Below are 24,915 nucleotides of genomic sequence, written 5' to 3'. Positions count from 1 at the left end.
ATAAGCTTCAAAGCACAGGAGGGAGGGATCTCGATCTTAATAGAATGCCTTATCATTTACCAGATACAGTTCTACGTATTTTACACTTAACTCTTTTAATCCTCATGACAAACTCTTAGGAGATAAATTCTATTATCCCTATTTTGCAAATTAGCAAGATGAAGCACAAAAACATTACCTTGCCAGAGGTTACAGGACCAGTACATTGCAGAACCTGGATTTAAATCCACACAGCACTTAACTGAATTGAACGCAAACGCAAATGCAAGTAACCGATCACTCGGGGATGCCTAAACGTCACTTACACAAGCCAATATTTTTACATTGCCAATACTAAAACCAACCCATAGCGTTTCTAAGGGCAGACTCACCCCATGATGCTTCATTCTTCAGGGCAAAGGGGGCCTAAAAGACTCAAGAAAGTGCCCACCCTTTCCCCAAATGAGACGTCGGTGGGGCAGGCCTTCACGCTCCGTGCGCCCGGGGGTCCCTTGAAAGACTAGCAACAGAGCGGTAAGCAGAAAAGGCGGAAAATGCAGACCAGCTGCAGAGGACGGCGGCAGGCGGCCCCTGGGGCGGGAGAAGTGGCGGTGCTGGGAGGCACCAGGGAAGCCCTGGCCCGGCCCTGGCATGTAACAGAGTTAGGAGCCCGGGTGCCACGCGTGTGCGATCGTAGGTGGACAGCCCGGAGTAGAGGAGCGGCGTCAGTGCCGGGAGAAGCAGCCGAGGGCGGCCCCCAAGAAACGAGGCCTGGGAGAACGGCGCCAACACAGGCCCCGCAAAGCCACATTCAAAAGTGGGCCCAGGGACCGCCGCCGTCCTGCACAAGCCTCCGCGGGCGGCCGCCATGCCCGGCTCCTTCACGCGCAGGCGCATCTACAAGGTAGGCTTGGGTGGGCGGAGTCAAGAGCCGGAAGTGCCCCGGCGCACTGGTCTTCCCCCGAAACCGGCCAGCAGGAACTTCCCTGAGGTCCCGCTTCCAGCCGGAACGCTGGGTTGCTGGGCAACCGGTGCGGGTGGCGCCGGCGGGCTTAGTGCTGCACCGAGGAAGCCGCCACCTCCTGCCCTGGCAACTTCCCGTCCCGTCCGCTTCCCTTCTTGCCGCCTCTCCTTGCGTCGCGGAATCCCTGCCCTTGGCACTACGTGCACCTCTCCGGCTCCCACGGCACTTTCGTGGCCACCTGCTTCGAAGCCAAACTTCACCGTAAGCGAAGCTGTCTGACCCTGGGCGTGGCCTGCACGTTGACGGACCGCGCCTCTCGGGCCATGGCCACCTACACCTACACCAGCCGGCCCCGGGCCCTCCCTTGCGGGCGCCGCCGTTACCGGGACGACCAGATACAGCCGTGAGTGAGCCAACCAACCCCTCTGTGGTCTCCACCTGCCCCCCCCACCCCAACCCCGTCCCGGGGCCGCGGGGTCCTGGCCCCTTCGCCCTGGCAAAACCTGCCTATGCTGCCTTCCCTTCTCTACACTCTGCTAAATATAAAATTTCCCCCCCTAAAGAACTCTCCCGTGGTGTGGAGAGCTGAAGCAAGAAAGGGCATTAGTTAACTCTTACTGATGATGATGCTGGCATGATTGGTAACATGTGGACGGAACCGACTTATTTCACTAAGTTTGAGTCAAGTGATGTTTATTGTTGGCCGACCATGTGCCATGTAAGTACCTTCTAGGGGCATTTACATACATTTTCTTACGTAGTCCCCAGTGCTGTGAACTTGGTTCTGTAACTCCATTATTCAAATGAAGAAACTGAGGTAAAAAGGTGTCACACACAATAGCGTGTCCAAAATCGGAGCCAACTAAAGCTGTTTCCACAGCAGTCTTTGGGCAGGAATCAGGTTATCCTAACATGCTGGACCCCAAATTGTACTTTTACATTCATCAGTATCTGCAAATATTCAAATATCCATATTTGGAAAGGGCGTTAAATGTTATGGTTCTCTTAAAGTTCTTGCCGTAAGCCTCAAATTTTGGAATCAGCAGAACTTTCCAAGAATGCAGGCTCCATGCAAACAGGAACCTTTGTGACTTTTGTTCACTTAAGATAGTGCCTGACACATAGCACTCAACACAAATTGTTGAATTAATGACTGAACAAGAGCAGTGTAGCTCTTGATGCTTATTTCAAACAGAGTCTAAATTCATAATTATCTTATTCTGACAATAAAGACTTCTTTCATAAGAAATGTCTACCACTTTAGGAAAACCAAAACAAGAAATTTTAAATTTAAATTATTTATATTATAAAAGGATTCAATTTTGAAAGGGACTCCTTTGAGAAATACTTCCTGGTGCCTTTAAGTGGTTGCTTACAAATCCTTCGTATTAAATCACACCAGCAGTTGAAATAAGAATCAATGGTGGTTCATTAGGAACAATTTCTTTCTTTTTATAGAGTTAGTTGATTGGTATATTCAAGTAATCTGTTGATTCAAGCCTTTGGAAGGAGTTCTTTTATATTATGTCTTTGATTTTTCAGTTTAAAATTATCCTTATTGGTGATTTTCAATTTATAAAAGTAATATATGCTTGTTGAAGCAAATGAAAATACAAAATAAGGGAGAATAAAGGCAGAGTTAATTATCTCCCACAGACCTCTACTCCCACTTCCTTGTTGTAACCAAATTTAACAATCTTGGGCTTCCCTGGTGGCACAGTGGTTAAGAATCCACCTGCCAACGCAGGGGACATGGGTTCGATCTTCCCCTGGTCCGGGAAGATCCCACATGCCACGGAGCAGCTAAGCCCGTGCGCCACAACTACTGAGCCTGCGCTCTAGAGCCTGTGAGCCACAACTACTGAGCCCACACACCACAACTACTGAAGCCTGCCCGCCTAGAGCCTGTGCTCCGCAGCAAGAGAAGCCACCGCAATGAGAAGCCCGCCCACCGCAACGAAGAGTAGCCACCGCTCGCCACAAATAGAGAAAACCCGCGAACAGCAAAGAAGACCCAATGCAGTCAAAATAAATAAATTTTTTAAAAATCTTATTCTTCCACGCCTCCTTGCTTGTCCACACATACAGGAGCATATGCACATATGTATAGAAGGTTTATTTCCAAAGTAGAATCATACTACACATATTAATCTGCAGTTGGCTCTCCCCAATTTTATGAGCTCTAATTCCTTTTTTCCCTAATTTCTTTATGTATACATGCACATACATATCTAATCTTTTAATAATTATCCTATCACTCATGCCCGTGGGTTTTCTTAGTACAGCCTTATTCCCCAGCCCCTTCCCTTGCAAACCTACTCTCCCTCTCCTGCCTCCAAACCATGTTAATGACTTTGAATGAATATTTTTGTACTTTTCTCCAGGCTCACATGTTTATGTACACGTGTATAAATATATACATACAGATACACAGCTACAAGGGCTTTACTTCATAGCAATGGTAACATACACAATTCTCAGCATCTTCCTTCACTCACTTAATTCTTTGTGGAAATTCCTCCAATTATTTTTAATAGCAGCATGATATCCCCTGATACCATACGTTATTAAAATTTTCCACTATTGATAGATATTCAGTTCACTTCAAGTTTTTACCAAAAAGAAGGAAGTTTCAGTAAATAGCCTTAGGTACTGGCTTTTTTATGTCTATGAGGCAGATTCCCAGGGTGGGATTGTTAAGTCATGCGTTTTTTTTAATACAGACAAATGGAACAAAATTTCTTTCCTCCAGAAATGTTTAAACGTATCCTTTCTCCCACATCCTCTCCAGCAATAGGTGTTACGGATTTTTTTTCTTTTTGTCTTTGAGATCATAAAAACAAAACCAAAATTTATCCTCACTGTCACTTTTAATTAGCAAATGAGCACTAGGAGGCTTTAATCCAGTAAGCATTATGTTTGGATTTTTCCATTCTGAAAGATCACTGGCTACAGTGGATAGAAATGTTGTTCTACACAGTTAAGAGACTAAGAGACTTCTGCAACCATCCCAGTAAACGAGAGTGGTGGCAGTGAGCAGTGGATGGATGCCAGAAAGATTTGGGGGTAGAATCAATAGGATTTGCTGGCTGTAGAAAATGAGGAAGAGGGAAGAGTCATGGATGAGCCCTGGCCTCCAAACCAACTGGGTGGCTAGTAGTGCCATTTAAACGGAGAACACTGCAGAAGTAACAAGTTGGAGTGGGAAAATGATAATTAGTTCCATTTTGAGGTTGCCTTTGAGACATTTGAGTGAGATGTCATCAGGCCTGTCAACTGGCTGTACAGTCTGGAGCTCAGAGGAGAGTTCTGAGCTAAAGATAAAATTGGGAGTTTTAGGTATATGGACATTAAGTGAAGCCTTGAGAGTGGATGAGGTCAACTCAGGACAAGAGAAGGCTGAATCATGAGGAAATTCTCCAGTGGGGGAAACTAGCCAACACCTGGCTGAGAAAGGAGTCAGAGAAAAAGCAGAAGAGCCTTCAGAATGATATGGTGGTATCAGGGAGGCCTGGGATGGAGAGTACTTCAGCGGGGAAGTGGCCAGCTGAGCCGAACACGGTCCAGGAGTCAAGAAAGATGAGCAGTGAAGCATGTCTGGGTTTTAAGGAATATGATGTCAGGCTATCCAGTAGTGGTTTCAGTATGTGATAAACAAGCAATTTACTACCCCTAACAGAATCATTTCTGAGAGAGTACTGTTATTGGTATAGGTCGCTACTTGGTTTCATAGCCACAAATGGCATATCATTTAAAGAATTTCAAATGAAAATATCAGCTGTGGATTTTTCACTAGTGATCATTCTGACCTCAAGTTAAAATTTTGTTAATATTTTTAAAATATCATTTAAAATATCTTTGAGGTTAAAGAACAATAAGAAATTTAACTTATTTTTTAAGCCTGATTCTATTAATGTAACTTCTCAATTCTGGAATCAAAATTTTTTCAGTCCTTTAGAGCAAGCCCTATTTCACCTGGGTTCTTTTCAGGTTTCTTAAGGAGTCTAACAGATTTACATCCTAAATCTAGCTCCACCTCTCACTGGCTAGGTAACCTTGGTCGGATTCCTTTCTGAGTCTACCTCCTCTTCAGTCAAATGGCAACCATCATTCTCAACTTGAAGCTTATTGTGAGCAATAAATAATATCTGCAAAGCGCCTGGCTTTATAATAAACATTCCGTAAATGGCAGCCATTTGTCTCCTTTATGGACTGTGCTAAAAAAAATCAATTAAAATATTTTCATCTTAAATGAAAATATTTTCATTTCTAAATCCTGTTAGAAATGAGTTGACTTCAGAGAAAGACAAATATGACATCACTTGTACGTGGAATCTAAACAAGTGATATAATTGAACTTATTAACAAAATAGAAATAGACTCACAGACATAGAAAAGAAACTTATGATTACCAAAGGGGAAAGGGGGGAGAGGAATAAATTGGGAATTGGGGGTTAACAGATACACATTACTATATATAAAATAGATAAACAACAAGGACCTACTATATAATACAGGGAACTACATTCAATCTTGTAATACCTTATAATGGGAAAGAATCTGAAAACATATTTATGTTATGTATAATTGAATCACTTTGCTGTACACCTGAAACTAACACAACACTGTAAATCAAGTATACTTCAATTTTTAAAAATGAATTGACTTCATAGATACCAATACTCTATTACAGTCATTATTTAGAATTTGCTTTTTTACAGAGCTGAAGAACCTGTGCATTACGGAAACATAATGTGTGACAGAAGGGTGGTCCGAGGCAACACATATGCTCTGCAGACAGTACCACTGGTAAGTATAATTTGAATAGTCTAACAGAGCATTCCAAGCTACCTGTGGTGAAGGACCAATTTTTGTTTCTTTCTTTTAATTTCTCATCTGTTCTAGACTAACACATTTATGAAATAAAGATGAATTGCTAGAAAAATGAAATGAAAAAAAAAAGACATGCAAAATACAAGCCAGATGGTTGCCAGGGATGGGGGGGATAGGGAGTCGTTATTTAATGGGTACGGAGTTTTCAGTTTTACGAGATGAAGAAAGTTCTGGAGGTGGATGGTGGTGACGGTTGCACAAAGTGAGTGTAGTTAATGCCACTGACCTGTGCACTTAAAAATGGTTCAGATGGTAAATGTTATGTTATGTGTATTTTACCACAATTAAAAGTATTTTAAAAAATACAAACCCTAATTTTTTCCTAGGTTAATAGAACTGTGGAGAACTATTCTAAAAGTTTCCAAATGTTTACTCTCAATTTCTGTAATTAAATTGTTATAGACCAGTTCAAATAGCTCACAGGCAACACGAGTCTGAGGCCCACACTTTCAGTAGCACTGGTCTAATATACTTAGGTTTGTTTAAATTATCTCATGCTCTAATACTGTTATCATTATTTAATCAAAAAGTCTGAATTATGCTGCTTTTCTTTAGTTCACTCAACAAATATTTATTGAGTTTTAAGTCCTGTGCTGGGTACGTAGGATACAGAGATGAGTAAGATGTAGTGTGATATTAAGAATGATTTCTTGGGGATTGACATATATGCACTAATATGTATAAAATAGGTAACTAATAAGAACCTGCTGTATTAAAAAAATTAAATGTAATTTTAAAAAAGAATGATTTCTTGGCACAGAAATGAAATATAGTTAATTTGTAAACACTATTTGACATATAAATGCTTAACACCACATGGGATATATGAGATGTTAGACATTCTGAGTCAGCATATATCAAAATCACCTAGAAAACTCAAAAATATATATGCTTCAGCATACCATGCATCTACTGCATTAGAACCTCCAAAAATTGGACATCAGGGGTATGTAGTATTAATAAACTTCCCTGGGCCATTCTGGGACAGCCAGTTCAGGGGCCAGCATTCAGAAACAATAGCTCAAACATGTGATATAGACATGTTTCAGCATTTTCTTGTGGCAGTAGCAATGAATACTGCCAGACCTTGAACAAGAGTAGAATGGAGAATCACTGCTTTTTTAGTCCTTTTTTGAAAAATTAATATTATGATGATTTGGTACATTTTTTTTTTAGTTCTTTAGTCAGTTCATCAACACCTCACTTTAAAAGTATACTCAGACTTCCAGTTCCAGACAAGTAGGAATTCACCAATTCCTTCCTATTCCTCCTCTTACAACTAAAAATTCCTGGATGTAGCACCACAAACAAACATAGGAAGATTCTGAAAGGTGGAAAGAAGAAAGTGGACTGGCTAGGGACCTCTGGACTTGAACAAAATGGCAGTGAGTCCATGGGTTTTCTTTTTGCCTCTCACATATCCCAGAGTGCCAGAGAAGCCTGCAACCTGCAACCATGAACACCCTGGAACCTGGTACACCCTAAGAAAAGCCTGCTCCTTCTATCCAAAGATAGAGGGTGGCCTTGTGGAACAGAAACCTTACCATAGTTCCCCTCCTCCAGCCACACACCAATGGATAAACCACCCTGCCCCTCCGCATGGCCGTTGGTGAGGCTAAGGTGGAGAGCTGGACCTTTTAATATCACGTGATCTCCACGTGACAGCAACAATATGAATCAGTCCTCTGATTCATCCATGGAGTTGGTGTCAACAAGGGCAGAGCAGGAAGCTGAAGTGCCACCCTCACCCAGGGGCAGTGAGGTTGTAAGAGATGGTATAAATGGATCTCCTACTTTTTCTGGGGTGGCATCAGCCGAGCCAGGAGGGAGCTGAATTTTCAACCCTACCTGACAGCAACAAGGAGGAACAAGGTAATAAGAGGCAGTGCTAGCCAGAACTCAACTCCCCTGCACTCCAACACTAGTGTCAGCGGAGCATAGCAAGGAGCTGAACTGTCACCCCCACCTGGCACCAGTGAGGTGATGCAGGTTGGCACCCTGCTTTCACAGCGTGGTGGTACACTTCCCTCTCCACTCACACCTGTGCACTAAAACAAAAGGGGTGACTTCCTGCTAAAACGATTAATACCCATAGTCTCACAACATAATACCCAAAATGTCCAGAATACAATTTAAAAATCACTCAATTGTACCAAGAACCAGGACAGTCACAACTTGAATGAGAAAAATCAATCGAGATGACAACACCAAGATGACTCAGATGTAGTAGTAACCTGACAAGACTTTTAAAGCAGTCATCCTAAAAATACTTCAATCAAAAATGAACAATTATGAACTTTCTTGAAACAAATGGGAAAAAATAGACAATCTTTGCAAAGAAATAGACAATATTAAAATGAACCAAATGGAAGATATAGAACTGAAAAATACAATAACCAAAATAAAAACCTCTCACATGGACTTATTGGAGATGACATAGGAAACAATCAGTCAGTACAGAAACAAATCAATGGAATTACCTGGTCTGAAGAACAGGTAGAAAATAGACCCCTGCCCCCAAAAAAGCCTCAGAGATCTGAGGAACAATAACAAATACCTAAATTCATGTTATAAAATATCTAAATTCAGTCCCAGGAAAGGAGAAAAAGTGTGGGATTTGAAAAAATACTCAAAGAAATAGTGCCTGAAAATTCCACAAGTTTGACAAAAGGCATAAACCTTCAGATTTTCACCAAGACACATCAAAATCAAACTTCCAAAATCAAAAAACAAAAAAAAAGTCTTGAAACCAAGATTAGGGAAATACAAATTAGAGAAATACAAATTAAAACCACAATGATGTAACTACACACCTGTTAGAAAAGCTAAAACTTTAAAATAATAGTAAGACAAAGTGCTTGTGAGGATGTAGAGCAACTGGAACTCTGGTAGATTGCAGTTTGAAATGTAAAATGGTACATTGATCCTAGAAAATTGTTAAGTGGCTGCTTATAAAAACTAACAAGCACTTACCATTCAAGTCCACAATTGAACTCCTAGACATTTATCCCAGAGAAATGTTCACATATTAACCTGTTCACAAATGAACATTCATAGCAGCTTTATTCATAATAGCCAAAAAACTGAAAAAACCCAAGTGTCTTTCAGTAGGTAAATGGTTAAACAAACCTGGTATATCCATGCAATCAAGTACAACTAACAAAAAGCCATGAGGGCTTCCCTGGTGGCTCAGTGGTTAAGAATCTGCCTGCCAATGCAGGGGACACAGGTTCAAGCCCTGGTCTGGGAAGATCCCACATGCTGCGGAGCAACTAAGCCCGTGTGCCACAACTACTGAGCCCATGTGCTGCAACTACCTAAGCCCATGCGCCTAGAGCCCGTGCTCCACAGCAAGAGAAGCCACTGCAATGAGAAGCCCGTGCACCACAACAAAGAGTAGCCCCTGCTTGCAGCAACTAGAGAAAGCCAGAGTGCAGCAGCGAAGACCCAACCCAGCCAAAAATAAATAAATACATAAATTTTTTAAAAAAAGGAATGAACTATTGATACATGTAACAACCTGGGTAGACCTCAAGGACATTATGCTTAGTGAAAAAAAGGCAATCTCAAAAGCTTACATTCTGAATTATTCCTTGTATATAACATTCTTAAAGAGACAAAATCTAGAGATAGAGAACAGAATTGAAGGTTGGACTTGGAGAAACATAAAAGAGGCTCCTTTGGGGCAATGAGATCGGTCTCTATTGTGGTAGTGGTTACACAAATCTATATATAAAATCATATAGAATAATATACACAAACACAAATCAATGCCTGTAAAAATTGTGAAAACCGAGTAAGATCTGTTAATATCTTACTGTTAATTTCCTGATTTTGATATTTTGTTATAATTGTATAAGATGTCACCGTTGAAAGAAGCTGGGTGAAGCATACACAGGACACTATGTACAATTTTTGCAAATTTCTGTGAATTATTTCAAAATAAAACTTTTTAAAAAAGAGATTATAACTAGATCTGAAACAGTTAAGTTAGGCAATACATTTCTAAAATGAACTTGTTGTATTTCTGTTACCCTAAATCTTTCAAGGCTGACATTTATAATTCTATTACATTAAAAAATAGAAATAAATCAAGCATGATATTTGTAATAATGTAGAATATACACATTATACAAAGGAAAAGTCCTCCATTGAATAATCCCAAAATGGTATTAGTAATTGTATTAGAAAACAAAACTGTAGGTGATATTTCTTTCTTCTTGGTAAAGATATTTGGTAAAGATATTTCTTTCTTTTTGGTGGTTATTTTATAATAAAAGGAAATGATAACTATGTAGGAGAAGAGCTATTCTATGACAGGTATTGTGTTAAGACTTGTTACATTATCATCTGATTTGTTCCTTATAATCTAAAACTTAACAGATGTTATTCCCATTGTACAGATGAGAAAACTGAATATCTGAAAATGTGGGTTATTAGTCCAAGCTTTACTAATCCTAGTAATTAATAGCTCTGAGCTTCAGAGCCAATGCTCTTCTTTCCACTATATAATGTGAATATAGGGAAAATTTATGATAGGTAGTGTTAAGTTAGGAAAACGGTATAAAATGTATGGTATCATCACAACTTCAAAAAAACTGTATGCATTTTTTTTTTTAAATTTATTTTGTTTGTGTGTGTGTTGGCAGAGCCACCTGAAGCTTTATTCTGAAAAAGACCCTTGGATTGGCTTTTAGTTGGGGGCGTGGGCAAGAGAGGGAGCCCCAGGCAGTTGACTGCCCCAGGGGTGGGCTAAGGACGGGACTGAGCCTCAGGTCTTTGGTTCCATCACTCCCCTGCATAACTCCGCTTGCAGGAGCAAGTGAGCAGGGAGACTGGGAGGGATCGCAGGAGCCTTTCACTTAGGCAGGATGTCAGAGGACTTGGACACCAGCTTCCCATCACGGGTCTCAGTCTTCTTCACAGCCACAGCCTTGGAACGGCTACGGCTGAAGGAGCCAGAGCCCCTCCAGAGCCCAAGCTGTACTGGTAGGAGCTCAGGCTGTAGTTGAGGCCACAGGTCCCATAGGCTGAGGTCAGCCCACCTGAGTACCCGCTGGTGGTCTTGGTGTGGATGCTCACGTTCTGCATCCCAGACTCCAGCCGGCTCTCCTCGCGCTCCAGCAGCTTGCAGTAGGGAAGATCTGCACGTCCAGGGCCAGCTTGACGTCCATCAGCTGCTGGCATTGGCACAGCTGCCGCGCCGTATCCTGCTTGGCGGTTCTCAGAGCAGCCTCCAGCTCAGCCGGCTTGGCCTAAGCGTCCTTGGCGGCCAGCTCCCCACGCTGCTCAGCATCAGCAATGGCGGCCTCCAGGGAAGCCCTCTGGCCTTTGAGGCCCTCCGTCTCAGCCTGGAGTCGGTTGATGTTCCGGCTCATCTCGGAAAGCTCCGTCTTTGTGCGACGGAGGTCATCCCCGTGCTTCCCAGCCAAGGTCTGCAGCTCCTCGTACTTGATCTGGTACGTGGTCTCAGCCTCAGCCCGGCTGCGGTTGGCGATCGCCTCATGCTGGGCCTTGACCTCAGCGATGATGCCATCCAGGTCCAGAGAGCGGTTGTTGTCCGTGGACAGGACCACGGAGGTGTCAGAAATCTGCGACTGCGTCTCGCGGATCTCCTCTTCATACAGTTGCCTGTAGAAGTTGATCTCGTCAGTCAGCCCTTCCAGGCGGGACTCCCGCTCTGCCTTGTTCACGTAAGCTTCGTCTACACCCTCCTTGATGATGACAAATTCATTCTCCATGTCTGTGCACTTTTGGATCTCTTCCTCATGCTTGGTCTTGAAGTCCTCCACCAGCCCCTGCATGTTGCCAAGCTCCACTTCCAGCTTCGGCTTCTCCTGGGCCAGGGTGTCCAGCTGCCGCCGGAGGTTGTTGATGTAGCTCTCAAACGTGTGGTCTGTGTTGCTCCGGGCTGTCTCTGCTGCCGCAGGAGGTTCCATTTGGTCTCCAGAATCTTGTTCTGCGGCTCCAGGTGCCGTACCTTGTCGATGAAGGAGACGAACATGTCGTCCAGGGTCTTGATCTGCTCCTCCTGTGTGCGCTCGGCCTGGGTGTCGGGGACCACCTCCACTTGAGGGGGCTCAGCAGGCTCTGGTTCACTGTGACAGCTGCGGTGCCCCCCAGACCCGGGGCCGCACTGTAACCTGCAGCCAGACTCATGCTGCTGCCGACCCGGGAGAAGGCCGAGGAGCTGCTGCGGGCGCCCGGCCCACTGGTGTACGAGCGGCTGCTGAAGGACCGGGGGCCGGAGGTGGACACCTTGCAGGACTTCTGGGTCACCCTCATGGACACGGTGGAGGCTGGCGAGGAGGCGAGGAGGCCGAAGCACACAGAGACTGAGGAGTTGCGAAGCTGCTCCTAGGCCCTGTATGCATTTAAATAGCAATAGCCATTGTATTAGGAAGATGGGATTATAGGTAATTTTCTTTTTTCTTTTTAAAAAAACTACAATTTCATTTCAATTAAAATGTTTTAGAAGTCTAATTTTAAATATTAAAAATTTTCATGTTAAGTTTATATTTATATTTTATATTTCTCCTTTTCTTTTCATATTTACCTTGAGATAAGACAAGTTAGCTATAGAGAAGGACTACAAAATTAGATACGGATACGAAATCAAGAACCGCCACATATTGCAGAACTACTGTGAATAATTATACTTTCAATCCCTTAGTCATCTATTGCTTTGTGCACTTGGACAGGCTTCATTTGGACTGAGGGTATTTTCTTTGTGAGCTAATATATTTTTTAAGGAAATTCTGTCCATGAAATCAGATTTTTAAAAAATGCGAGCGCTTTTCAATTTCTTAACTACACATTAAAATTTACTGTGACTGAATGGTTTTATCGGTTTACTAGGCACCAGAGGAGTTCATGGTAAAAATCCTTGAATGAGGAAAAACAATTTATTAGATGGGATTTTGCACCCATTTTAATTAACAGTCATAAATTGAAGTTACTTTATATGTTTTGTCAGATACCTTTGTAATTACCAGACGAAGTTCAAATAAATTTTTAATCATCAAGTCACTGATAATCAGGAGGCATTCTATGACATGCTTTTATACCATCCAGGAATCACTTTTGGAACAGCAGTCCTATATGTTTTGAGAAATATTTTCTAAATTTTAGAAGCCTTTTCTGTCACTCAGCCTGGGCGGCCCGATCCTGCAGAGATTCAGAGACAGAAGCAAGCGAAGAGGAGGGCTCTTGCCAGAAAACGAGCCCGAGAACAGCTCAGACCACAAACGCCCGAACCTGTGGAAGGCAGAAAGCATGTAGATGTGCAGACAGGTATGTGGGCCCGCCATTGGCATGCTGGCTCCTGGGTGTGCTTCGTTTTCTAAGTCAGTTCACTTTATTTGGCCTTTATATTATTTATGTATCTGTTATGCTGTCCAGTACTTCCCCAGTCACATGGTAGGAGAAGTCCCTTCATTAAACAAACTGATAGACTATGTATTATTATTACATTGGGTATGCCTGAAAGTATGAGATGGGGTTTTTGAAAAAAGAATTTAATGACCAAATTAAGTTCTCTCTTAGCCCTTTTCACATATTCTATTCTCAAACTCAAAGCATTATTTCTTACTTTTTATAGCCCAACATGAATCAGTGTTGGACCAACAGGAGAGGACAGCAGTCTAGTTTTATTTTGGTGTTTTGCCTTTGGAGGGAGTAAAGCCATTTAGATCTGAGTCCGCCCCTTCTCTCACCGTGGCCTCTTCTTGTCTCTCCTTTTGTTCTCCACTTGCTTTGCATACTCCCCAGGGCCATGCCGGCTCCCCTAGGCTAGTGCCAGGCTTTTCTTGCTTGTTTGACTGTTGTCAGCTGTGGAGGCTTACCTAGACCTGTAGGGTCTCTAGCTGTGTTGTTGACAGAATCTTGATAGTCAAAAAATACTTAGTGTTCTCCTTGGACCAGTATAACTACTCGGGGTTCACCTTGCATCCTGCCAAGATGGTGAGTGGATTCATCTGAGATATTTCTGGGTAATAAGGATGAAGGGAAGAGAACCACTCCGTGTTTTTTCCCTACGTTGAGGCCAAGTCTAGAATGAGTATATGTCTGTGATTAGCCAACATAGTTGTAATTCTGAGAGAGCTAAATTTTAGTGTTTATTTATACCATCAGAATATTAAGTGATGGAATAGCAGCTACTTTTTGTTGAGTATTTCTTATATCTCATAGACTATACCAGGTCCTTTTCCTGTGTATCTCCTTTATTATTACGAAGACTCCATGTGACTGATAATTATGATCCCGTTTACACGTAAAGAAACTGAAGCCCAAAGAGGATGCAATTTGGCTAGGTTCTGTGTTCAACATCTGACTCCGGTTCTCATGTTCTTTGCATGATACCATATTGCCCTTGCTTCATATAAATTATTCCTCAGGTGAAATTTGGTTTCATATGTCTGTTTATAATATGCAGGCTAGAGGGAACATGAAGTAACACAGTGACATGGTGCATAGTTTTTTTAAATATCCAGGAATTTTCAAATCTTTATAAGTTGACTATCTTAGGACTCGTTAAATAAATGGATTGTTAACTTTGCATCCTGTGTTATACTTTGTGTCTTACATACATCTATGGTTTCATGCTCTTCTTTAGTTCTGTTTTCAAATACAAACTCAGTGCTTTCTCAACATTTAATTAATGTTCTAGCCTGAGTGACTCTATAGTCTTCCAAATATTATAAAAATGCTCAGTACACTGTGTGAATTGAACCCCATATTTGAGTACTTTTATTCCAAGACTTGTTTTCTGATCCATTCAATTCTATTTTGAAGGGACTGTAGTTTCAAATACTTGAAATAGACCAGAATTTCAAACTCAATGTATATGGTGTTCTCGTAGAATTATACCTTGAAGAAATTGCTGACCGCATAATAGAAGTTGATGTGGAATGCCAAACAGATGCGTTTTTGGACAGACCACCAACACTGCTCTTTATTCCTGCCAAAACTGGCAAAGATGTGGCCACCCAAATTCTAGAAGGAGAGGTATAGTACAGTATTGGACTTCCCTCTATCTTCTTTATAAATAAAGTTAGGTTTAGTTAAAAGCTTAACATGAATACAAACCATTTCACAGTCAAGAAGATTCTACTTACTGCATTTCTTTCCAAATTTATCTATAATAGTTTTATCCTGAGCTACCCAGAAATGTTATTTTTTTAACATATTTATTAGAGTATAATTGCTTTACAATGGTGTGTCAGTTTCTGCTTTATAACAAAGTGAATCAGTTATGCATATACATATGTCCCCATATCTCTTCCCTCTTGCATCTCCCTCCCTCCCACCCTCTCTATCCTACCCCTCTAGGTGGTCACAAAGCACTGAGCTGATCTCCCTGTGCTATTCGGCTGCTTCCCACTAGCTATCTATTTTACATTTGGTAGTGTATATATGTCCATGCCACTCTCTTGTGTTGTCCCAGCTTACCCTTCCCCCTCCCCGTATCCTCAAGTCCATTCTCTAGTAGGTCTGCATGTTTTTAAATACCATGATCTCATTTTCCCTCTTTACTGTTCAGAAATAAAAATTTTTAGAAATGTTTTTAGAATATTTACATATTTAATTTTTGTGTGTTTGCATACTTGCTTAATGTATGAGTATAAGGTAGATTTGTATCAAATAAAGAAAAGTTATATCTCTGGTATAAAAAGTTCCACTGTTAGCTCCTTGTAGATTACATAAATTTTATGAAGATAATCTATGTTAGGAAAATAATCCTAAAATAATTACATTTCCATATCAGTGTGGAATGCATAAATAGGCCAGTTTCTGAAATTGAAGAAGAGAAGGCAATCCTTACGTACATAATGACTTCAGTGAGATTTAAGATTCGCAGGAACTTGAAAGAACTGTCGTTGAAATTGGGAAATAAAGTAAGTTTTCATAATCTACATAGAAGGGTATATTTGCCTCGAAATCCTAGAGAAGAATCACCAAAATATCCATTATTCTTGTTCCTTTGTTCTTCAAACCGTTATCAAAACAACCAGTAAAAATTGAGCAGAAAAGGCAGAGAATAAGAAAGACGGATATTTCCCTTGGGTTTCAGAGTTTGATCTGAAAATTGTTGAGCATCGAGGTTCATTCTGATGATTGCACGGGTGTTTTTATAACTTTGACTCAATCATTTTTTGCTTGTAAACAGCCTGTGTGCCCTTCAGGCTATTTTGAGGATTAGAAACCGTAAATAAAACACCAGCACAGGGCTTCCCTGGTGGCGCAGTGGTTGAGAGTCCGCCTGCCGATTCAGGGGACGCGGGTTCGTGCCCCGGTCCGGGAAGATTCCACATGCCGCGGAGCGGCTGGGCCTGTGAGCCACGGCCACTGAGCTTGCGCGTCCGGAGCCTGTGCTCTGCAGCGGGGGAGGCCACAGCAGTGAGAGGCCCGCTTACTGCGCAAAAAAAAAAAAAAAAACAGCACAGTGTCTGGCACACAGAAGACACTCATTAAATAGTATCCTGTTATTGCTACTCTTCTGGATGTTTTTTTCACTGAGCCTTTGGTTCATGATTACAATTTTAAACTTGCTTTGTTTTGTGTGTTTAAGCTCTTTGACTTTGATCTTGAAGTTAAACCAATATTAGAAGTTTTGGTGGGAAAGACCATCGAGCAGTCTCTTCTGGAAGTAATGGAAGAAGAAGAGTTGGCAAACCTGCGGGCCATTCAGCGCGCACACGAGGAGCTACGCAACATCGAGCTTGCGGAAGTTCAGAGACTTGAAGAGCGAGAGAGACGACACCGAGAGGAAAAAGTATAGAATTTTGGTTTCTTTCTTAGATTTTGGTTATTTAATAGACTGTGTTCAAAATCACATGTAGTATGAACAGAGCTAAAGATCTTTGCAAACATATAGAAAAGACCTATAGTAATTGTTGCTCAGGTCTCGCCTGTAGATCACAGATCTTTCCTGGACTGAATTATGTTTTTAAATTCCAGTTTACATAAATGTACCTACATAGAGTTCCCAAAGTTCCTAAAAGTAACGATTTAAATTACATATGTTCCAGTGAACGGCACTCTTAAATACCAAGAGTGCTAGAGAAAGAAAGAACGTCGATTTGCCCCAAGTCAGTGGCAGAAAAGGTGGCAGGAAAAAGTGGAGTATCTTTGGGTAGGTGGGCGGTAAGAAGCAGAGGATCTGCCTGGAATTCTGGGTCTTCTTCTCTGTGGTGAGCCTTGCTCCACATCTGTAGAGTCTGCTACTTTGATCTTTATAGAATGTTTATACTTGGGTCTTTATAGAATATTGCTCTAGATTATAGGTTTTTAGAACCTTTAATAAGAAAAGTTTTAGAATCCCAATTTTTAAAATATGCCAGAAACCTTTAGTTAGAAGCACGACGCTCAGTAATCTTTAGATAAGAGTCCGTCTGGGTTTGGCAATAACTGTCACCCTGTATTAGACACTGGCTGGATAAATGATGAAAGAGTTCCCAAACACCTGAAAGGGCTCAAAGAGTCTAGCTTACCACACAGAATAGCTTAGTTGTCAGGACATTCTACCCAAAACCTAGTCAAATGGACTTTCAGTTCTCCTCCAAAGTGAATAATTAATTGTGTAAAGAGCGTGGGGCTGATGGTAAAGATTGTGCAAATGCACGATTATTTGTTCACAATTATAAAATGAACACTGACAGAATTAACTTTGTTGAAATAATTGGTAAAAACTTTATCTAATATAGTTAAATTTGTTTACTTACTGTTAGGAAATATATTTTAAAAAATGAAGTCTAGGGCTTCCCTGGTGGCGCAGCGGTTGAGAGTCCGCCTGCCGATGCAGGGGACACGGGTTTGTGCCCTGGTCCGGGAAGATCCCACATGCCGGGGAGCGGCTGGGCTTGTGAGCTGTGGCCGCTGAGCCAGCGCGTCTGGGGCCTGCGCTCCCCAACGGGAGAGGCCACAACAGTGAGAGGCCCGCGTACCGCAAAAAAAAAAAAAAAAAAAAAAAAAAAAAAAAAAATGAAGTCTACAACTCATCTAGATTTATATTTGCTTAAACTTTGAAAATAGATTTAATTAGAAAATATATTAATGTTCCCACTTGTATATAGGAGTAGAGGATAGTTCATTAGCTTCACAGATTTCATATGAGCTACAAGAAGCAACAACAACAAAAAGAGGTTTTATAATTTTCTGAAGTTTATGAACTCAAAGAATCATTACAGGGCTTCCCTGGTGGCGCAGTGGTTGAGAATCCGCCTGGCGATGCAAGGGACACAGGTTCGTGTCCCGGTCCGGGAAGATCCCACATGCCGCGGAGCGGCTGGGCCCGTGAGCCGTGGCCACTGAGCCTGTGCTCCGCAACGGGAGAGGCCACGACAGTGAGAGGCCCGTGTACCACAAAAAAAAAAAAAAAAAAAAAAAAGGAATCATTACAAATGAGATAATTTATTGGCCCAAGTTTTTAATCAAAGATGTCTAAACAACTGTAATTTTCATATCAGCAATACTTTATAATACTAATTAAAAATACATATAACTATTATTATTCTTTGATATCAGCCATACAGTCAAACATGTATATCTTGAAATTATTTTACTTGAAAATGGATCAGAAAAAAAATTTTACCTTAAGCGTCATCTCTGAATTCAGTACCTACCTAGCTGTTGCAATTCATAAAATAGTGATGAAAAACATGAACTGGTGATAGACACCTCGCTGTTCATGTTTGGATACAAAGATAAGTCCAGATTCTTCCGCTCACTAGAGTCAGTATCTGGGGAGGACGTAATAGCTGGATAACCACCTGTGGTGGCGTTTTTCTCTGGGCAGGAACGTCGTAAGCAACAGCAGTGGCAAGTGGTTCAGAAGCATAAGGAGACCGCACAGAAAATCGCCGCCCAAGCGTTTGCACAGCGTTACCTGGCCGACCTTCTCCCTTCTGTTTTCAGCAGCCTCAGGGATGGTGGCTACTTTTATGACCCTGTTGAAAGAGGTCTGTGGAGGTCTTCGTTAGATTAACTGTCACAATAAGCATCCTCTTCATGGCTCAGATTTATCGCGTGCCCGTTTTTATTTTGAATTGGAATCTTTCTATCTCTGAACCAGATTTTAAAGTCAATATAGTTGTTTTAAGAAAGAACTGTTACTAGTAAGAGGTGCATTATAAAGATCTTGATTTTAGGATGTTTACTTTCATTGAGAAACAGCACTGGATAGTAGAAAGAAATATGGACTTGATGTCAAAAACTTGAACTTGAATCCCAGTTTTATCATTAACTAGCTCTATGACCTTCAGTCTCCTCCTATGTGACACGAGGATTATTTCGGAGCTAAACGTCATAATGTAAATAAAACTTAAACGCGGACGTTTTTCACCCAATACGTACTGCAGCAGAGTACGGCCCGTGGTTGGTAGAAGTCACAGATGCAGACCTGCAGGTACAGAGGTCTGCCTGGGAAGTCATACGCAGATGTTTGGCCGTGCCTGCAGTCAGCAGCCCCAACCGCCATGTCCTTCAAGGGTCAGTTGTATATGTAATCTACATGTGCGAGTACTTGTCGCTAAGTTTTTCTCAGCAGTCTTCCTATTCCAATCAAAATCTCTTTGGGGACAGCCAGTGAGGTTATGTAATGAGGTGTTTATACTGTCCCGGGCACTGTATTAAGTGTTGGAGCCTGCAACAACCAAACCAGCCTGATCTCGGCCTTGATAGAACCCGTACCTGTTAGCCATCTCCCAGCATCCCCTCAGAGCCACTCTCCTCAGCTTAGTGTGGCCAAACGGTGGGGAAGAGTTGGCACTTTCTCACTGCTGCCCTCCTTCCTCGGGTTCAAAAGCACTTACATCCATGTTGCTTTGTACACAGGTCCTATTTCAAATGGCTAATACTGTCTGAGGGCAGATATTAGCAATGTCAAGTTTTCACTGATGACACACTCAATTCAGTACATAAGGGTCAGGTTACAGACAGATATTATTAGTTTACATTTCTATTGTCCTTTGCAATTTTTGTTGTGTTTTTCACACATGATAGCATTTGGCCCAACCGCAAGAGCTGTGAGGAAGGGAGTACAGCAGATTAAGTGCCATTTTTCAGAAGTAGAAACTGAAGCTCAGAGAACTTGAATTGCTCTTGGACACTCGGGGGCTGCTTAGGCCTGGACTGACTGGGACTCTGACTCCAGGTCCAGTGCCCTTGCCATGCTGCCAGCTTCCCGGGGTCCAGCTGGGCCCCTTGCTGTTAGTCACAGAGGCCAGCAACCTTTTCTACATTCATGGGTTGCTGGAAAAGTCAGTTATAGATCATTTAAAAGCTTGCAAAGGAGATTCATGCTTCAGATTAAGACTGTTTATTAGTAGTAAATATATATTCTATCACACTCTCCCTTGTCACCCATTGAAAAATAACAATTAGATGCCTGCCCCCAAAAAAAGCCTTTTTTTGGGGGGGGCCATGCCGCACGGCCTGTGGGATCGTAGTTCCCCAACCAGGGGTTGAACCTGTGCCCCCTGCAGTGGAAGTGCAGAGTCTTAACCACTGGACCTCCAGAAAAGTCCCCCCAAAAAACCATTTTAAAACATTAAAATTATATTGTAAGGGACCATATTTTTTAAAGGCTTACACCATAGAGTAGATTTCCATTTCGGTTTGAACAAATTTATCACTAATGGAAACACCTCGTTTCCGACCCATTTCTACATGGCCTTCTTAGATGCCCTCTGAGCCTTACCTCTGAATCTTGATCAGCTTCTGTCAGTCCCCAGGCTTCAGCTGGGCTTCAGGTGGAGGTGCCAGCATTGCTCAGCCCTGGCTGTGCATTGCATTTGGACTGGAGTTCTGCTCCCAGTTCCACACCCCCTGCTTCCACCCCCCGCCGCCTTGATTCATCTCACGTTGCACCTGTAAGGTCAGTTCTAACAGCTTTGACACCAAGGAAGGCCTCATAGTTCTAAAAATACTTTTTCTACTGCAATTGAAAGGCAATGGACCAGAAGGTATATAGAGAATGTGGTAACAACAAAATTGATGCTGTATGAGTCTATTTGACATTTTATAATAAGAAAACAATATTGGGGCTTCCCTGGTGGCGCAGTGGTTGAGAATCCGCCTGCCGATGCAGGGGACATGGGTTCGTGCCCCGGTCCAGGAAGATCCCACGTGCCGCAGAGCGGCTGGGCCCGTGAACCATGGCCCCTGAGCCTGTGTGTCCGGAGCCTGCGCTCCGCAATGGGAGAGGCCACAATAGTGAGAGGCCCGCGTACCACCAAAAAAAAAAAAAAAAAAAAAATAAGAAAACAATATTGATGTATCTGTAACATTAGGGGGAAGCAGAGATTCTTCCAATCTATAATGATCCCTAAAAATCACTTAAAGAAGTTAACTTTTTAAATTACAGATATTGAGATAGGATTCCTTCCGTGGCTAATGAACGAAGTTGACAAAACCATGGAGCGCAGCATGGTTGGAAGAACCGTAGTTGACAGTAAGTTCTTTTATTTTATGATTGAAAAGTCATCTCTGAAATTTTTCAGTAGAAAGAACATATAGAAGAAAGATATTTTAAAGTTTTGGTTCTTAAATTTTCAGTATATCAATTATATTAACAAAGGTACATATTTTTACCCTCAATATTAATTTTGGTTCTTTTATAATTTGATCAGAATTAATATCTTCTGTCATTACTTTATAAATTATATTTTGTTAAAACAGGCATTGAATATAATGCATATTTAGTGCGTTAAGTGGCACAGAGGTACGTTTGTTGACTTTATATAAAAGGTCATGATACAGGGAAGGGACGAGGGCTGGTGAGTATTTTGTACTCATCTGTAAGTCAGCATTATAACTACTAAAATAGGAAAAATCACAGTGATTTCTGCACATATAACTTTTCAGTGTTGATCCGTGAGGTGGTTGAGAAACGACTGAGTCTGTATGAGCGTAAGGAGGACAAGCACTCTTCTCTGAAACCTGAGGCTGGGCTCAGTGGTCCTGGAGGAATGAGAGATCCACTGGAGGGCTACGAACTCCAGGGTCGCGGTGCAGCACAGGCACAGAGGCCACTTCCAGACGGAGACTCCCTGCAAAGAACACCGCGTGACGCAAGTTATATGGAGAGAGTGTCGTCCCAAGAAAGGAGGCTTGTGGAAGAAGAGGATGAGCAAACAGAAGTGAGGAAATCCTTCAGGAGTGAAGAACTGTTGCAATAGAGGGGAGCTTCGGAGCCCTGGAACCCATCAGCAGCCAGTCAGCATTGCAAGCAGTCAGGTAATGATGCACGGGTCCCCTCAGGTTATGCACTAGGTTGTGTTTAGTCAACATGTCTTCTTGTCTAGTGGACTGAGCAAATCAAATACGTTGAAATAATAAAACTAATTTTTAAAATGAAACTTTATTTAAGAGTAGACTATTTAGAAGCTATATTATAACTCTAATGAGAATTTTGTCTAATTACAAGCTTCCCATTACCAGTATATATAACTAATGAATATATTTTTCCTTAGTCCTTCCATTGCCACTGTGTAACCAATATATTTTTCCTCACTCTTCCCATTACCACTATATATAACTAATATATTTGTCCTTAGTTTTGTGGTATAGTTCTTTTTTTAGTAAGTATGCTATTTAATGTTAGATATCAGTGCCGTCAGCCATTGAGCTTTTCTTCTCTGTAGAAAAACTGTTTAACTTACTCCAACCAAGAATCCCTAAATGTTGGGTAACTGAAAGCTGTAATGCTCTCTCCTTGCAAAAACCAAGAAGTATACCCATATTTGTATAAACTTAAACAGATAGTTACCCCTTCAACCTTCAATATTCATGTAATGCTCAAGGGATTCTATGAATTAATAATATTTTCTCATCTATTTTTTCACATTCCTGCTATTAACAAATGTCAGGCAAGGCCAATAAAGCTAAAAGACCCCCCTCAGGGAAGACCACTGTCATCCACCAGGTGTGTACCTTCCAGGCCTTTTTCAAGATGTTTTTATAGATATAGATTTGAACACCTTATTTGCATTTTTCACCTAACAGTATACCTTAGACCTTTCAACATTAGTACATATAAATCTCTTTTTAAAATATGGTAAGATATTACCTAGTATGACTGTGCTATAGGGAATTACCATTTGATTTTTTAATCTGAACTTCTTTGGTGAATTTACCTGCACTATTGAAAATCACAGATATTTTATTTCTAAAGTTATGTTAATCTTTAATCACTGAAGTCTTCTGAGGCTTTAGGTAGATATAGTCTGTTTTTCTCAGAATATTTATAAATATATAATATTTATAAATATATATAAATATTTATAAATTATAAGCTATTTGAAATAGCTTGCAGTTATTAACACACTTACCTTAGTTTCTTTTTTTTTAAGATTTTTTTTTAATCTGGACTTTTTAAGGTCTTTATTGAATTTGTTACAATATTGCTTCTGTTTTATGTGTTTTGGTTTTTTGGCCACAAAGGCTTAGCTCCCGGATCAGGGATCAAACCTGCACCCCTTGCACTGGAAGGCGAAGTCTTAATCACTGGACCGCCAGAGAAGTCCCAACCTTAGTTTCTTTTTAAATTAGGTGTTAAAAATATACGAGAACATCTTTCTCCATTTGTAAAAAGAACTGCACTGTATGTCTCTATAGCATTTTTCATGATTCTCAAGCTAATTCCCCACATATTATAACCCCACATCATTTCAACCTCAGAGTGACTTCTGCGGTGTATGTGACAATATTTTTATTTTCATTTTCAATCAATCTTCGGTTTGTTCAGCCAGCAAACATTCACTGAGTGCCTTCTGGGTGTGGAGCACCTTGAGGAGGCTGCAGATACAGCCTAGCAGTGGAGCTGAATGCAGCAGGGGTAAAATGAGGAAACCACAGCTCAGGGGTTTTAAGTGATTTGCCCTAAGTGACAAGCCTAGTAAGTAATGGGATGAAAGCTGGAGCCCAAATCTCCTTCCTTCTAATCTACTATACTTTCTTCTGAACAAACCTTGAACCTTTGTGAGGTGCAAAGGTTATTTGAATAACTTCAAATAAATTATTGCATTAACAGCATTTTAAAAATTGGAATCACTCCTGTTATTCATTGCTGGGTTAGTTCCATCTTGTTAAACAATCTTTATGATCCTCCTAAAATTTACAAAATACTAATTTGGGTAGGAAGACAAGGACATTTTTTAAAATTGGGGTTGTTGTGGATCACTTTTATTATAGATTGTTAAATACCTACAATTTTAAGAATGCTTTCAAGATGGATTTGAGGTTGATTATCTTCCACAATTCTAATCTTCCTTTATAGCAAACCAGTCCATTAAACATTTTACAGATGTTTTGCTAACCATCCAGTTCTGAGCTCTACAATTCCATAAGTTAATTCAATTTATTAAATATACGTAAATCTGTGGACCCCACACTGAAGTTGGTTAAGCTTAACTGCCATCCTGTTCCATCCTAGAGAGAAAAAAATAGTTGAGAAGTTAGGGCACTGTCCCGTGAAGCCTGTTATACATTATCTGTAGAAAAATAATATTGAATGGAAACTTTAAATTGGCTATGCTCACATTTGCTAATACTCTTCTTACGAGTTCTGTTCCTTTCTATTTTCAACCAACACTAAGCTAACAGAAGCTAAATAGTAATAAGACAAATAAAACGGATAATATGTAATAACTTTATAGAGATCGTCATCCCTGACAAAAATTCCCACATCACTGAAATAGATCTGAAAGGTAGAAGTAATTTTCTCTAGTGTGTGTGTCATGGTGTTTAAGCCATTCCGACTTCTGTTGAGCTGAGGAATACTGGCGTGGCCTGAGAAGTCACTCAGAGCATCACAGGGTGGTGACTGAAAGCAGACTCCAGAGCCAGGTTGCCTGCTCTCGAGTTCGTCACCGCACGTAAGAGGTTTGCCTCTGTAGTTCGGAAAACGCACTGGTTTATCAGACTGTGGTGTATTTTGAAAACATGTAGGAGAGTGGGGGTTTTGCAGAAGGAAAAGGTATTTGGAGATGATGGTTCCTTTAAAGCTCATGATGGGTGTGGGAGAAGAGTGGCATTTTGCACATATCTTATCGAGATGTTATGGCAGCATAACCGCCAGC

At 41.3% G+C, this 24,915-nt stretch overlaps 2 protein-coding genes and 1 pseudogene across 2 annotated transcripts in view; 1 reads left to right on the top strand and 2 right to left on the bottom strand.

Moving 5' to 3' along the window:
• FNDC1 (fibronectin type III domain containing 1) overlaps positions 1-877 on the bottom strand; it is a 220,490-nt gene extending 219,613 nt beyond the window's left edge. Inside the window, exon 1 of the mRNA XM_067011110.1 lies at positions 372-877. The gene's annotated coding sequence lies outside the window, so the exon portion shown is untranslated. The remainder of the gene's footprint in view (positions 1-371) is intronic.
• On the top strand, positions 419-22,194 carry RSPH3 (radial spoke head 3). The gene is given in 11 exon segments (XM_059083542.2): positions 419-812; positions 814-909; positions 911-1,052; positions 1,055-1,346; positions 5,665-5,752; positions 12,988-13,129; positions 14,697-14,842; positions 16,407-16,610; positions 18,633-18,795; positions 21,201-21,287; positions 21,701-22,194. Coding segments are annotated over 11 exon segments (1,953 nt in total). The 5' UTR covers positions 419-533; the 3' UTR covers positions 22,015-22,194.
• Positions 10,695-12,242, bottom strand: LOC131768005 (keratin, type II cytoskeletal 8 pseudogene; annotated as a pseudogene).
• Positions 22,195-24,915: the final 2,721 nt, after the last annotated feature.

This window comes from Kogia breviceps, chromosome 13 (assembly GCF_026419965.1).
Source record: "Kogia breviceps isolate mKogBre1 chromosome 13, mKogBre1 haplotype 1, whole genome shotgun sequence".
NCBI classification, from domain to species: domain Eukaryota; kingdom Metazoa; phylum Chordata; class Mammalia; order Artiodactyla; family Physeteridae; genus Kogia; species Kogia breviceps.
Note: the sequence above shows the minus strand (reverse complement) of the source record. Positions and strands in the feature narration are given on the sequence as shown.